This window comes from Leucoraja erinacea, chromosome 18 (genome assembly GCF_028641065.1).
Source record: "Leucoraja erinacea ecotype New England chromosome 18, Leri_hhj_1, whole genome shotgun sequence".
Lineage (NCBI taxonomy): Eukaryota > Metazoa > Chordata > Chondrichthyes > Rajiformes > Rajidae > Leucoraja > Leucoraja erinaceus.
This window is the reverse complement of record NC_073394.1, coordinates 34,000,532-34,017,782: the sequence shown is the minus strand read 5'-3', so window position 1 is coordinate 34,017,782 and position 17,251 is coordinate 34,000,532. Positions and strand designations below refer to the sequence as shown.

General features: G+C 40.1%; 1 protein-coding gene across 3 annotated transcripts in view; it reads right to left on the bottom strand.

Annotated features, from left to right (window-relative positions):
* The window catches only part of LOC129705894 (astacin-like metalloendopeptidase), a 95,568-nt gene that overhangs the window by 43,944 nt on the left and 34,373 nt on the right, over window positions 1–17,251 (bottom strand). For all 3 annotated transcript variants that reach the window (XM_055649789.1, XM_055649788.1, XM_055649790.1), the window contains 2 exons: window positions 9,008–9,186; window positions 4,751–4,832 (listed from right to left, as the gene is read on the bottom strand). In XM_055649789.1, the coding sequence (XP_055505764.1) occupies window positions 4,751–4,832; window positions 9,008–9,186 (261 nt within the window). The remainder of the gene's footprint in view (window positions 1–4,750; window positions 4,833–9,007; window positions 9,187–17,251) is intronic.

The following is a 17,251-nucleotide window of genomic DNA, read 5'->3' as shown; positions in this document are numbered from 1 at the left end:
TCCAGAACATGTATAGGTGATGTTTTGGGTTGGAACCCTTCTTCTCACTGATAAGTTAATTGCTATATATTTAGTCAGTGGTTGGGACAGGAATTTGTTACAAGTCAGGAAGTTATGTTGACCAAGAAGGCAACATTGGAGGTGTCATAAGCCTTGAATTTGCTCAGCAGTGGTGACCCATGCAGTACGCCTGGATGAGAAAAACTGCAAAAAGGATGAGCAAACCGACCACAGTACCCTTGTACCAGTGGCTGTTCAAATTATGGGAACAAAATGGAATATAACAGTGACAGTGATCTATATAGATAGAGATAGTTTTTTTTCTTCAAAAAATATATTCAATTATTAAAACATATGACACTACAATAAAACAAACCAGGACCCACCACCATAATACAATACAAACAAATCTCCTTAATAAACTACTATACAACTATGTTACAATCCTTATTGAGGATCCATTCAACACCCTGCAGAGCCCAGCGGTCCCGGAACTACCCCAGAGTGCCCGTGGACAGGGCATATTCCCTTTCTAACCCCACCCGGGCACGGACATAACCCCAGAAAAGGGGCAGGCAGCCGGCACGGGTAAAGTCCTCCACCACCTGGCACCATGACTTGCAGATGGCCAGCTTGGCCAGGCCCAGGAGCAACCCAAACAGGACATCTTCAGCCCTACCTTCTCCCCTACACACAGGGTGTCCAAAGATGAGGATGGTGGGTGATAAATGCAGCCAGAAGGCAAGGAGCAGCCCCTTTAGGTATTCAAACGGTGGCTGCAGCCTCACACACTACAAACACATGTGGCACACAGACTCTTCCAGCCTGCAAAAGTGGCAGGCGGCTGGTGAGTGGGAACCGCGAGAGAGACAGGTTGCAGGGAACTCCTCAATGCAATACCCTTCACTCCAGGTCCCTAATGTAGAGGGGGGAAATCCCTGCGTAGAGGGACCATAGATAGAGATAGTTGACAGTACTCTCTATATTTATGAGCATTGAGTCCAGACGGTTGCTGTTGCCTGCTGGTACTAGGATTATTGGTAGTTCCTCAGGAAGTGAGAGCTACCCAGCTATTGGGATCCTTGTTGGAACTAATGACATTGTAGGGCTAAGGAGGTTCGGCTGAGTGAGTATGACATGTTGGTGCCTAAATAAATAAACCTCATGTGTGTAATAATCCTGGGGTTATTACCGTCACCATGTATAAATTGGCATGGAATTGATAAAATTAGTGACTTGAACATGTTGCCCAAAGTGATATGTGAGAAAGTGTTTTCACTTCGTGGAACACTGGCACCAGCAATAGGAAAAGAGGACCGTCACCTGATTCACGCAGGGGTCACTATTCTGACAGATTAAATGACTAGGTCTATAGAGAGGACATTACACTAAATTTGTAGAAGTGGGGTAGAAATTGGTATTTGGGTTCAAGTGAAAAAAGGTGATAATGTATGAAAATTATATGATTAATAGTAACCATGGTGTAATACGAAGGAACAGAACATACAAATATACAAGCATGGCAGCAAAAAAGGTCAAAGTAGGGACGTCAAATTTATAAGCAATTACAGGTATCTAAATGCATAAAGCATTTTTGTTAATATTATAAAATTAATTATATAAACTGATGTAAATGCCTATTATTGAATGGTTCCATGGTGAACAAGGTTGGGAGTAGCATTTTCTGGGAGTAGTTGACTTTCAGATGGACATAGACAATGGAAAAAGAGGTAGGATTGCTCTGATAGTTAAGGTAGCTGAAACAAAGTGTGTTACATTAACTGTTTCTCGCCCCACAAATTTTGTTTGACATGCTAGAGAGGACTTCATCATATATAAAGAAAATCAACTTGTCAAAAAAAATCCGCATTTATCAACTATCTCTCCATTATTTCTTATTATCATTTAACATTACTGTGATCACTTGTGTCTAAAACGCTTTTCACACTTAAATTGTTATCCCCGAGTGTTACAGCTGAACGGGAAGAATTTTGGATGCTCTACGCAAATGCTGGTCTTTGCACAACAAAGTATTACATGAATACACAAAGAACTGCACATGGTGGTTTACAAAAAGGGCTGGAGATTCTCAGTGGGTCAGGCAGCAACTCTGGAGGACTTAGATAGGTGACGTTCCGGGTTGGGACCTTTCTCTGACTAAAAAGTATACATTAAATAGATTTGCTGTATGGTTGCACAAATGAGTAAAGTGTACTAATTTCTCTTATTTGCACTGTGATGGCCGAACAAAGTGAAAATTCTATTTAAATCCAGAGCTTCATTTGCATGTGTTGCACTTTTCCTTGACTGTTTAAATCTATTCATCACTCTTTAAGGCCAGTTTCAATGTTATAACATTCATGGAAACAATTATGTTTCTTCACAGGACTAATGCCACAATCTAAACTGGTAATATAAAAACAATGAAAGATAATGTACTGAGAGTAGGGCTGTCAAAAATTCTAGAGTGCAAGAAGTAGTTAGAGCGTTTAGTAACCTCTCCATCAATGTCAGCAAAACGAAGGAGCTAGTCATCATCTTCAGGAAACAAGGTGGAGTACATGCCTCAGGCTATATCAATGAAGCTGAAGTCGAGAAGGTCAAGAGCTTAATGTGCCTCGGGGTAAAAATCATCAACAATCTGTTCTGGTCCAGTCATGTTGATGCTCTAGCCAAAATCAATGCAATTTATTTTCTCAGAAGGATAAGGAAATTCAGATAGTCTCCAATGACAATACTAATTTCTGCAGATGCCCCACTGGAATTCTGCAGATTCCACCTCCCCCCTATTGGATCCATCGCAGCTTGATAATGGCAAATGCTCTGCCCAAGGTCAGCAGAAAATTGCAGAGTAATGGGCTTGTCCCACAGGCGATTTTTCAGGCCACTGCCGGCGACTGTCAAGTTGCCGGCAGCCGCCTGAAAAACTGGGAACTGGAACGGCGACTGTCAGAGTGGAACACACACACACAAACACATCGCTTCATTCACCAGCCCGTTATGCAGGCGGGGGACAGGGCAAGTGGGGGGAGCGCTGTCTGAGTGAAATTCACACAGTGCAAAGCCAATGTGATAGACACACACCACAATCGTACAGGAATTAAGCCATAATAATGCTGTAATTAAGACGGTAAAAGCACAGTAAGTCCTTTTAAAAGGGGGGTGGGGGGCGAAGAGGGGGGGGGGGGGGGGGGAAGGGGGGGGAGGGGGAAAGGGGGAAAAGGAGTGGAGCCAACTTTTAAGAAGCCAGAGATACATGGCTGTGAAGCTGGGCGGTCATTAACATTACCGGTCGGTATTTACCGGTTGGTTCTGGAAACTATTACTTACGTTTTTTTTCCCCAATGAGCCAATGAAATTCACTGGTCAGCACTGGCTATAACCCACGAGAACCTTCGACCTCCTGGCAACCCACTAGGACCTCCTGGCGACCCATCTACGCCACGAGAATTCTGGCTACTTTCCATGGCAGCTTCATTCTAGTCGGCGCTAATTTTTCAACATGTTGAAAAATTTGCGGCGACAATAATGAGGTCGCGACTAGGTCCCAGAATGCAGCCTGTCCCACTTAGGCGACTTTTTAGGCGACTACAGGAGACACTGCGGTCACCACATGGTCACGGGCAGTTGCCGGGGAGTCCCCTTCATGGTCGCGCGGAGTTCCCGCATTCTGGGAACTAGTCTTGAACCTGGTGATACAAGGTATCAAGCTTTCGTATCATTTTTCTAATGGGAGAGGAGATAAGAGAGAATGTTGAGGGAATGGTAGTCCTTGATTATGTTGGCTGCTTTCCTGGTATGGATGGAGTTGATGGGGAGGGGGATTTGTTTGAATCATGGTCTGGACAATATCTATAATTCTGTAATTTTTTGCAGGCATTGGTAAAGTAGTTGCCAGAGCAAGCATTGATGCATTATGTCTATTCATTCTGCATATACAGATTCAGTGTGTATTCAGAATGTATTTTCCCACCTTTTTATAATACATTTTCTTTCAAGGGGTATGGGTTTTGAAGGCTGAGCCAACATTTAATTACCCTTTAAAAATATACATAATATTTGCTTGATGTTCCTGCGGTTTCTTTGCTCTGTGATTACTTCACTTGTCTCTGCTTCTCAGGAAACAACCTATAGTTTGGCTATGCTCTTTTCTGTTACCTACCAGTAGAAGTTCTTAAATTTGTTTTCATGCTTCTTACTAGTTATGTCCATATTCTATTTTCTTCTCTTCATAAATTCTTAATTTATCCTTTTCCACTTGCTAAAATTCTCCCTTTAGTATCTTTATTATCCTTTTCATTCAATATAATCATTACACTATTCTTAACTATTTAGTCATGGATGAATCAATTTCTCCATACAGTCTTCAATTTTTTATTTCCATCAACAAGAAAGGCATCTTTATTTGGAAGACTGCTACAATTTCCTGATCATCCAGCCTGTCAATCAAATTTCACAATCTACTTTAGCTAATGCACCCTTCATATCTATGTAATTGCTTTTATTTAATTTAAGTCTCCATTAGACATGGTAACTTTGTAAAAAAAAAAATCATCTGTTCCTTTGTAGAAGGAAGTCTATGTGTGATTTTTGACCCATGGAATGATCATCTCTAACAATCCTCTGAAATGGCCAAAGAAAGTACAACAGGCAGGTAGATATGATGAATAAATGCATGCCTTGCTGATGTTGACCACCTCCATGAACACATAAAAAAACTATATGTGCAAGCATCTGGTCTCAAACTCACTTGCCGTAGTGCATGACTGATCCATAGTCATATTTTGTGCCTAGATTATTTGTATTTAGTAGTTTAAAGTTATATTCCTGCCCTGTAAACATAATGCATACAAAATTAATTGTACTGTTCCATGAAGACCAAACTAGAAAAGTCAGTTGACAGTCTTAAAATAACTACCATTTATGTACTATATTTAAGAAAGAGAAACATTTTGGTGGAAGATTTGGCAAACTAAAAATTGGTGTAGAGTTACACAAAACATTTAGGCCAATCGCCATAATTGAAATAGAAATCCTAGAAAATATATGACACAGAAGAAGGACTATTGATTGATTAGAAAGGAACAGCCCAGCCTTATTACACTTTCCCAGACTGTTTCTATTCTCTTCACGTACATTTTAAATGTAATAAGGATTTCTGCTTCTGCCATTTTTAGGTAATCAATCCTCCGAACTTCCCGATGAAAAGAATCTTAACTCACCTCTAATTCTTTTACAAATTGTATAATAACAAGAAAATAGGAGGAGTAGGCCATTAGGTCCCACCATTCAATATGATCACAGCAGATCTGCCCCAATCATCATCTCCCTACCAATGTCAGTTTCACCTTGTCCTCAACTCTCAGAATTCAAATAACCTCTCTACTTCTTTAAATATCTTCAGATCTAGTCTTCACAACCATCCAGGGTAGAGAATTCTAAAGATTCATCACCTTCTGCAAGAAAACAATCTATAAACCTTGGGTTTTAACTTTATCCCTTTGATGTTCTTAGTGGAAACATCTCAACATCTACCTTGCCACATCCCCTTAGGATCTGTGTGCTTCAGTAAGATCAACCCACATTCTTCTGAACTCCAAAGATCGTAGATCTAATGAATTTTGCTGCTAGTGATAGGACAACCCTCTAATCCCAGGAATTACTTGAGTGAATCTCTCTGGATTTCCTCGGTGTAAGAGTCTCCTTGCTATATAGGGGGACCAAAATTGTGCCTTGTACTCCAGGTGTGGCCTCACCAATTATCTGACCAAATTGAACACTATTTCCTATTTGCTTTTAGATTCCTCTTACTAAACTGCATGACCTCGTGCTTTCCTACATTACACTCTATATGCCAAATTTTCACCAACTGACTCAACCGATAGGCATTCTATTATAAATGTCACAACTTGCCTTCCTGGTTGGAAAAATTCGCTAGATCATTAAAAATAAGCAGTAATGAATTGGGGACAAAGAAATGATCCATGGGACACTCCACTCCACTCGTTACATCTTTCCAGCTTGAAAAAATCTGTTTATTCCAACTCGCTGTCACAAGTTCACAAGAACCCAGCATAGTTCACTCCAGCCAGAATATTGTCCATCCACCCTCAGTCTTCTAATAGACATGCAATTCATTTACCTTGATTCATTAGTTTCCATGACCATCTCCACATTAAATAAAGATGAAACATATACATTTGAGACCTCACCCATCTACTGTGACTCCATTCACAGATGACCACGTTGATCCTTAAGGGGACCCATTATTTCTCCTGTTACCTTTTTGCTATTAATATACTTGTAGAATCTCTTAGGGTTCCCCTTTACCTTACCCATCAGAGCTATCTCATGTCCTCTTTTTGCTCTCCCAATTTCCTTAACTGAATTCCTACAATGTATTATACTTTGAGGGATTAGCTTGATCCCAGCTGGCTATACCTGACATACACCTTCTTTTCTCCTGACCAGAGCCTCAATATCTCTCATCAACATGTTCACTATTCCTCCTTGCTTTACCTTCTTATAAGAGCATGCTTCCCTTGAACACTCCCTTACTTTTAATAGTTTCCAAATTGCCAGACTACAAACGAGGAGGCATGACATTCCTGGTTTCTCCCTGCAGTTCACCCATGCCTCAAGAGGAGGTGTTAGTAGTCTCAGGTTTATCTTAGCAGCTTTCCCATTCTCCCTCTGGCTGGGATTTACAGGGCTGACAAGGTACGGGTGGCCAAACCAAAATCAGCTAATTGGACCCAGCTGTCACCAATGAAGCTGGGGATTAGCCTCTCCTGGCCTGTCAGCCAATGATATGGATCAGAGCGGCATCCAAGGGAAGGAGCGTAGTCACACCATCTATGTCTTCCTTTTTTCTTCACCGTCACTGCATGGCCTATTTTTATATAAACTACAAGCTTCCTTATCATGTCGTCATTTATTTAAGTGCAAATCATTAATTCATGCAAAAAGGGACCAAATTCCAAACCCTGTGGAACCCCAATGGTAATAATCTATCTGACAACAATTACTCTTTGCCTCCTGCCATTGAGCCAAAATTGAATTCAGTGTGTAAATCTCTCTTTAATCCCACAGATTTACACTTCTTGAGCAATCTGCCATGCGGAACCATGTCAAAAGCTATGATGATTCCATAGCATCCACTATCGGCATTTGCCTTTCTTGTTAACATTTCAAAAAATGCCTCCATCTTCCAATAGGCTGGGATAATAAAGCATTTGATTTGTCTGGCAACCAATACATCTGATTACACACTTACTCCCTGCAGAACCTATGGATTGTGGCTGCAGTGTGCAATCTAGCAACTCATCAAGACACCTCCCCGACATGCAAAATACAATCTAGAAAGATAAAGCCAGAATAACAAGTTCTTCTCACTTCACCAAAGTTACACAAGGAACATTTGGCCAACATTTTAGAATTCCCCATCTGATATTTTTTACCATCTCTACAAAGAGAGCAATTCAAGATGGCAACTGGCCATCAAACATTGAAGGAAAATTAATGATAAATGTTGGCCTTGACATTGATGCCTGCAACCCAAAAGTAATTTTTTTTTTAAAAGCAAACGCTTGTATAGATTTGTCAACTATTAGCTTGTCTCCAATCTGTCCATTTGGTTGGACGATCAGTAGCAGGAAAGAGTGGGGCAGGAAAAAAAAGAGTTCTGATGCAGATTATACATCAGATGTAGATGCTAAGCAATTTATGGTTAGAACTCAGTTGTTATCTGGGAGAGTTGAATTTGCTGCAATTGACATTGACGTCCATTGGTTTTTAGGGATCAGAGAAAACAATGTATGTGTAGTCTGCAAACCGTACACCCTGGAACTTTAGGGTGAAACTTAAAGTAACTTTTTTCCTGCATCCATAATGTCCTTCGACATCATGTCCCACTTTCCATAAGCTGTTTATGGATTTAGCTATACAGTTAATAAACCTTGGTGATAATCCCCTCAATAAAGCAATCTTAGGCATTTATCCTCAGAAAATCAATGCATTAAAATAAGTCACAATGCACTAAGGGGATTTTGCATGATGCCCTCTTCCCACCTCCTCCTGTTATAGCTCTTTTATTGTCTTTCATGAGTTCCGAAGAAAGGCTATTGAAATAAAATGTTAATTTTTTTGTTCCTAATCCATTTACATGTTAAGTATTTCCAGCATTCTTTGTTTTGAAAACCGTTTAGAAATCAGGCAGCAAGGTGAAATCTTACTTGGCAATACCATCTTTCAGTTATGCCAGAAAGGGTCAGAAGTTAAGTAGAAACTAATATAAAATACCCAAACTAACATTTGGCACGATCAGAGTAAACAGCCTAGATGAAGGTTCCTTTCTGCTTGATATGCTCCAGGAATACTGCAGTAGTTTATTTAATTGCGTTGGACACAGGGCCACATCAGAGTAAAGAAGGTGTCCTAATACAAGTACTTTCATTATTCCTAATAAATGCAATCTTTATGCCCACTATATTGGTCCTCTTCAAAAACTCCCTTGGATAGTCTCCTGTTCTGTACAGCTATTGTGTCAGTCAACAGTCAAATATTTTTCACTGCCTACATCATGGGCGGCCAACACTATTATTTTATTGAATCATTCCAACATTCTAATTCCCCCATAATTCAAGAAGCCTATCACTCGGTGCTCCCCTTCAGCAAGCTTCCCTTTACAATATTCCTTTATTCTGAGCAAAGTAACACAACCTTTCGGGGCAATATGTATGATCATAAAATCCTTCATTTTCTCCATCGCTGCAATAAGCAGCCAATTCCTCCAAAAGCAGAAAAAGAGCAAATGAAATATCACACCCCCGTTAAACCAATAAATTACTTGCAATCAGAATAAATAAAAATACAATTGAAACATCATGTTGGTTCAATTAAACGTCACAAGTGGTTCAATTAATAAATGAAATGATATTAAGGTAAATTTAATTCAAAAACAGCAGTAATTATGCAAAAGTAAAATAGATATTTTCAGATATCTTACCGGGACAAATATTTTCAGGAAAGACTGTGATATATTTATCACGATCAGTTCTGGATTGCTCATGCTGAAAACCAATTGAATGCAAAAATTCATGTATTATTACAGCGTGCTGTATACAACCTGGTTTTTGCAATGACATCCCCCTTTCCGATTTTGCGTAACCTACATGTGCAAAGCACCTGCGAAAACAATGAATTGAAAACAATTGCACTTAACTTTCTATTAATTAAATGTGAGTATGATGCAATTACTATTTCTAATCACGCACTATTGAAACTATTAATCAAACTACCTGATTCCAAGTTTAGTGCTAAACAATGGCGATTTAATGGTACTTTGCTTCAAGACTTAAAATTTATAAATTTTATGAAAGATCAGATTGCTTTTTACTTCTTGACAAACTCTACTGAAGAAATATCGAATGGTGTAGTCTGGGATGCTTTAAGGCATATATTCGTGGAAAAATTATTTCATACTCCGCGGGATTAAAAAAACAAACACAAAAAGAAATACGTACATTGGCTGACGAGATTAAAGAAATTGATAAAAAATATTCAAAAGTTCCTTGTTTAGAGCTCTATAAGAATAGAGTTGAAAATCAATTGAGACATGATTTGTTATTAGTATCACCGATTGAGAACCAGCTACTTAAAACCAAAAGTCAATTTTATATACATGCCCAAAAATCTGGTAAATTACTCGCAAATCAATTGAAAGCGGTGTCGGCCAAGCGTCAGATTACTAAAGTGAGTGAACGGGGTGGTACAGTAACTGTAGACCATGACAAAATTAATAAATCCTTTCAGGAATTTTATACCTCCCTATACCAATCAGATTTTTCTACTGATTCCAATATAATGCATGAGTTTTTAAAGAAACTGAACTTACCAAATTGACCATATAATGAGTCTGTTGTTAGATGAACCCATCACGGAAGAAGAAATAGAGAAAGCAATTTTTACAATGAATTCTGGTAAAGCTCCTGGTTTGTATGGGTTTACAGTAGAATTTTTAAAGTATCTTTCAAATGTATTGTCTCCATGGCTATGCAGGGTATTTAAAGAAGCCTTTTTAAGGAATAGATTACCACAATCTTTTTAAAACATTTTTTTTAAATATTTTATTTTATTAAAAGTACAAACATATGGCACCAAAGTGCCTAATATATATTTTCATAATACATTTTATGTACAGCTTCTTATTTTTTTTGTTATAATAAAGAAAGATGAGAATAAGAAAATAAATTAGATAGTAAAGGATAGAGAGACATGAGATATATAGTGTGTGAAGAAAAAGAAAAAAGACGAATGAGTGAAGAAAGTTGAGGAAAAGAAAATAGAAAAAAGACAATAAGTCATAAAGAAAAAAAAAGTAAGGAGATCATTGTTTATAATCTTGACCATCCCTCGTCCAGTCCTGAAACAGTTAGCTTTTACAATTGTGTTGCACCATATGATTCCAAAAAGACAACTAATGGAGACCAACTCGTTATGAATTGGTCTGATTTATCCATTAGGATGAATCGCATTTCCTCAAGATGTGTGGTGTCCAACATGCTTGCAATCCACAATTTAAGCGTTGGTATTGATGTATTTTTCCAAAATGTAAGTATTAATATTTTTGCTATTATTAAACCATAATTAAAAAATAAATTTTGAGATGTGTTCAATTTATTCCCATCTTCCATTACTCCAAATATAATAATTTCAGTATTAGGTTCCATTCTTATCTTGAATAATTTTGTAAATATTTCAAAAATATCACTCCAAAATCTATGAAGTTTTATGCAGGAAACAAAGGAGTGTGTTATAGTTGCATTTTGGGATAAACATTTATAAACATTGAATAAAATTTGTTCAATCTTGTTTTTGAATAATATAATCTATGTAAAATATTTAATTGAATTAGATTATGTCTTATATTAATCGAACATTTGTGAATATATATCAAGTGCTTTTCCCATGTAACCTTCGTAATTTTTATCATTAGTTCCCGTTCCCACTCTTCTCTAAGTACCTCTGTCGATGGTAGGTCTATATTTAAAATACTATTATATAAATATGATATTAATTTTTGTGAGAGCTTTAATATTCATTGCTTCTTCCAATAATTCAGGAGTTATTTTTTGACATCTTTGTATATATTTTTTCATGAAATCGCAAATCTGAAGATATTTAAAATATTGGTTGTTTTTCAGTTTAAATTTTAATTGTAATTGTTGGAATGATAGTAGATTTCCCATTTCGTACATATCCCCGATCCTTCTAATGCCGAGACTTTTCCATTGGTTATATGTTTTATCAATAAGAGATGGTTTAAATAAAAGGTTATTCGCAATTGGCATTAACAATGATAAATTTCTTAATTTTAAAGATAATTTTATTTGTTTCCAAATTCTTATTGTAACATATATAATTGGGTTCTTCTTATATATTGTGTTGTTCAGTTTTTTCGGGGAGAAGAAGATCGTTCCTATATTACAAGGACGACAATCCTCTTTCTCCATTTTTATCCATTCTGTCTGTTGGGTAGAACTATCCAGCCAATAAATTATATTCTTAATATGCACTGCCCAGTAATCTATCTATATTACTAAAAGTCTGTTCTTGACCGGTTTTGGCCATCTGTGCTGCGATTTCCGAGAGAACGCCGCCACCTACGGCCGTCATTTTTGGCCACCTCGCTCAGAGCCCCCCTCCGCCGCATGTGTGCTGAGGATTTTTCCCGTCGATTAAAAATGACAGACATATTAATGTTTTTACAAAATTCCCCATTCTCTCTGCTGCCCCCGCTGGCGGCAGGGGGGAGGGACTATAAAACCAGGAAGTGGTGTGCCACACAGTCTCTTCAAGATGGAGGAAGGTAGAGGGTCACGTTTCTCTGAGCTGTGAATAACACTGAACACATATCTACTCAAATGTAAGTGCCCTTAGTGGTTCTAAAATGCTTGCAGAATGTGTCTATTGGTTCTAAAGCTTGCAAAAAGTGTCTATTGGTTCTAAAGCTAAAGCTTGCAAAAAAATGTCTATTGGTTCTAAAGCTTGCAAAAAATGTCTATTGGTTCTAAAGCTTGCAAAAAATGTCTATTGGTTCTAAAGCTTGCAAAAAAATGTCTATTGGTTCTAAATCTTTCAAAAAATGTATATTGGTTCTAAAGCTTGCAAAATAATGTCTATTGGTTCTAAAGCTTGCAAAAAATGTTTATTGGTTCTAAAGCTTGCAGAAAAGTGTCTCTATTGGTTCTAAAGCTTGCAAAAAATGTCCATCAGTTCTAAAGCTTGCAAAAAAAGTGTCTATTGGTTCTAAAGTCTACACCAACATGGCTGAAGCTTACAAAGCCATCCCCCTCCCCCACCTTGGTCAATCTGATCACGTCTCATTGTTCCTGCTCCCTAAGTACTCCCCACTCATCAGACGGGTTAAACCAACTGTAAGGACAGTTAAAGTCTGGTCAGAGGAAGCGGACTTCACACTTCAGCAGTGTTTTGGAAACACTGACTGGAAGGCGTTTGCAGCCCAGTCCACCCTTGACTCTCACATGGACATTGATTCCTATACATCCTCTGTTCTGGACTTTATAAACTCCACCATCAATAGTGTCACCTCCCTCAAACAGGTGACCATATACCCGAATCAGAAGCCATGGATGAACAGCGAGGTCAGGCTACTGCTGAAAGCACGGGACACCGCTTTCAGGTCAGGCGATGCTCGAGCCTACAGTTCATCCAGGGCTAACCTGAAGAGGGGCATCAGGAAGGCCAAGCACTGCCATAAGCTCAGGATTGAGGAGCACTTCAACAACAACTCCGACCCCCGACGCATGTGGCAAGGCATCCAGGCCATCACGGACTACAGACCCTCCAACATCACCCCCACATCCAGCGACGCCTCCTTCCTTGAGGAGCTTAATCACTTCTATGGCCGCTTCGACAGGGACAATCTAGAGACAGCCATCAAGGCTGTGTTACCTGCCGATCACCAACCCCTCACACTCACCCCCTACGACGTATACGTGGCACTGAGTAGGACTAATGCACGTAAGGCTGCTGGCCCTGACGGCATCCCCGGGCGCGTGCTCAGTGCCTGTGCTGCGCAGCTGACAGACGTCTGGACTGACATCTTCAACCTGTCACTTGCCCAAGCAGTTGTCCCCACTTGCCTTAAAGCCACCTCCATCGTGCCAGTGCCAAAACACTCCACTGCGGCAAGCCTCAACGACTTCCGCCCAGTTGCACTTACCCCCATCATCACCAAGTGCTTCGAGAGGCTGGTCCTGGCACACCTCAAAAGCTGCCTACCCCCCACACTGGATCCCTATCAGTTTGCCTACCGCAAGAACAGGAGTACGGAGGATGCCATCTCAACGGCACTTCACTCCGCCCTCTCCCACCTTGACAACAGAGACACTTATGTAAGAATGCTGTTCATCAATTACAGCTCAGCATTCAACACCATTATTCCATCAAAACTGATCACCAAACTCGGTAACCTGGGCATCGACCCCTCCCTCTGCAACTGGATACTGGACTTTCTAACCAACAGACCCCAGTCTGTGAGGTTAGACAAGCACACCTCTTCAACCCTCACCCTGAACACCAGCGTTCCTCAGGGCTGTGTGCTGAGCCCCCTCCTCTACTCCCTCTTCACCTATGACTGCACACCTGTACATGGTACTAACACCATCATCAAGTATGCAGATGATACAACGGTGATTGGCCTCATCAGCAACAACGATGAGCTGGCCTACAGGGAGGAGGTCCAGCACTTAGCAGCATGGTGCGCTGACAACAACCTGGCCCTTAACTCCAAGAAGACCAAGGAGCTCATTGTAGACTTCAGGAAGTCCAGAGGCGGCACGCACACCCCCATCCACATTAACGGGACGGAGGTGGAACGTGTTTCTAGCTTCAGGTTCCTGGGAGTCAACATCTCCGATGACCTCTCTTGGACCCACAATACCTCTACTCTGATCAAGAAGGCTCATCAGCGTCTCTTCTTCCTGAGGAGACTGAAGAAGGTCCATCTGTCTCCTCAGATCCTGGTGAACTTCTACCGCTGCACCATCGAGAGCATCTTTACCAACTGCATCACAGTATGGTATGGCAACTGCTCTGTTTCCGACCGGAAGGCATTGCAGAGAGTGGTGGAAATTGCCCAACGCATCACCGGTTCCACGCTCCCCTCCATTGAGTCTGTCCAAAGCAAGCGCTGTCTGCGGAGGGCGCTCAGCATCGCCAAGGACTGCTCTCACCCCAACCATGGACTGGTTACCCTCCTACCATCCGGGAGGCGCTACAGGTCTCTCCGTTGCCGAACCAGCAGGTCGAGGAACAGCTTCTTTCCGGCGGCTGTCACTCTACTAAACAACGTACCTCGGTGACTGCCAATCACCCCCCCCCCCCCGGACACTTATTATTTTTTTTTATTCAAATCGTTTGCTATGTCGCTCTTCAAGGGAGATGCTAAATGCATTTCGTTGTCTCTGTACTGTACACTGACAATGACAATTAAAATTGAATCTGAATCTGAATCTAAAGCTTGCAAAACAAGTGTCTATTGGTTCTAAAGCTTACAAAACAATGTATATTGGTTCTAAAGCGTGCAAAACAATGTCTATTGGTTCTAAAGCTTGCAAAAAATGTCTATTGGTTCTAAAGCTTGCAAAAAATGTCTATTGGTTCTAAAGCTTGCAAAAAAATGTCTATTGGTTCTAAAGCTTGCAAAAAAATGTCTATTGGTTCTAAAGCTTGCAATAAATGTCTATTGGTTCTAAAGCTTGCAAAACAATGTCTATTGGTTCTAAAGCTTGCAAAAAAATCTCTATTGGTTCTAAAGCTTGCAAAAAAAATGTCTATTGGTTCTAAAACTTGCAAAAAAAAATGTCTCTATTGGTTCTAAAGCTTGCAAAAAATGTCTATTGGTTCTAAAGCTTGCAAAAAAAATGTCTATTGGTTCATACTAGCGTTCCAGAAAGCGCTCCAGAAAGCGTTTAAACCCCTCCTCCAGAAAACCCCCCCCCCCCCCTGGTTGGCTTGGCTTGGGTGTGTCTTGAAATTGAAAGGCACTATTACTGCAAATGGTGGCTTGGTTGCTTTGGCTTAAAGTTGAAAGGCACTACACACTGCAAATGGTGGCTTGGTTGCTTTGGCTTGAAGTTGAAATGCACTACTGACTGCAAATGGTGGCTTGGGTGTGGCTTGAAGTTGAAAGACACCACTTACTGCAAATGGTGGCATGAAGTTGAAAGGCACTACTTACTGCAAATGGTGAATTGGTTACTTTGGCTTGAAGTTGAAAGGCACTACTTACTGCAAATGGTGGCTTGGTTGCTTTGGCTTGAAGTTGAAAGGCACTACCTACTGCAAATGGTGGCTTGGGAACTTTGACTTGAAGTTGAAAGGCACTACTTACTGCAAATGATGGCTTGGGTGTGGCTTGAAGTTGAAAGGCACTACTTACTGCAGATGGTGGCTTGGGGTGCAATGGTTTGAAGTTAAAATGCATTACTTACTGCAAATGGGGGCGTGGGTGCATTGGTTTGAAGTTGAAAGGCACTACTTACTGCAAATTGTGGCTTGAAGTTGAAAGGCACTACATACTGCAATTTGTAGCTTGGGTGCTTTGGCATTAAGTTGAAAGGCACTGCAAATGGTGGCATGAAGTTGAAAGGCACTACTTACTGCAAATGGTGGCTTGGTTGCTTTGGCTTGAAGTTGAAAGGCACTACTTACTGCAAATGGTGGCTTGGGAGCTTTGACTTGAAGTTGAAAGGCACCTCTTACTGCTAATGGTGGCTTGGGTGTGGTTTGAAGTTGAAAGGCACCACTTACTGCAAATGGTGGCATGGTTGAAATGCACTACTTACTGCAAATGGTGGCTTGGGTGCTTTGGCTTGAAGTTAAAAGGCACTACTGTAAATGCACTTCCTGTTTGCACTGTATATTGATTTTAGATAAAACACTACCAATTACGGCTGTGATTTTTGGCCATCTTACTCAGTCCCCCTCTGCTGAGCAGGTGCAGAGAATTCTTCCCATCAATGAAAAATAAAGGGTTTTTAGTTTTTTTTTAAATGTTTAGAATCTCTCTCCTGTCAATCACTCCATGAAAGCCACACCTTTTCCGGTGGGGGGGGGGGGGGGGGGAGGGGTTATAAAACCCGGAAATGTGGGTGTGGCTCAGTCTCTGCAAGATGGAGGAGGGAGAGGTCATGACTCGCTGTCTTTAGTGGCTTTGCACCCTACTTCAAATGGTATGAAACTGCACTTGAATTTGGTGGCCTTGCACCCTACCAGAAGTGGTAAGAAACTGCACTTGAATTTTGTGGCCTTAGGATTAGCCGTGAGTCAACTACCAGCCCACCAGCCGTGAGTGAGTGAGTTGTCAGCACAACAGGCACCAGCCCAAGAATCTTGACTGAGACACCAGCCCAAGAATCCATTTGGCACACAATTTGCATACTAGCCCTCTGGAAACCAGTCCCTTCAGCCCACAACACCCATACTAGCGCTCCAGAAAGCCCCCCCACAACTGGCCATGAATATTAGAATTGGTGGAGAGGTGGAATATTGCTTTGGATGACCAGCTGTGTGCCACTTACGGGTCCCACTTAGTCTAGTAATACATAAAATTCGGGAGTGAAAGTAAACTCTTTTGGTTTACATAAGTGTTTTTTTGTAATTCTATGTGATCTATTGTCCCAAATAAAATTAGTAATATTAGAGTCTAATTTAAAAAAAAGTATTTTGGTATATATACCGGTATAGACTGAAATAGGTATAGTAATTGTGGTAGGAAGATCATTTTTATTGCATTTATTCTACCTAATAATGATAAAGGAAGTATTTTCCAAAATTTAATCAGTGTATTAAGTTTATTTAATAAAGGTATAAAATTAGCGTTGAATAATGCGTTATATTTTTTAGTAATCTGAATACCCAACTATTTACATTTTTCTGTTGCAATTTTAAAGGGGAACTTCAGTAAGTGTGTAGGTTCTTGAGGTTTTAATGTCGTGATTTGACTTTTATTCCAGTTTATTCTATATCCAGAAAAAGACCCGAATTCCTCTATTAAATTTAATATATTTGATATGCTCGTTTGTGACTTTGTAATATATTAAAGTATATCGTCTGCATATAATGACATTTTATTCTTTGAGTCCCTGAATATTTGGATGAATTCTTATACTTTCAGCCAGAGGTTCTATCATAAGGGCAAATAGCAGGGGTGATAACGCACATC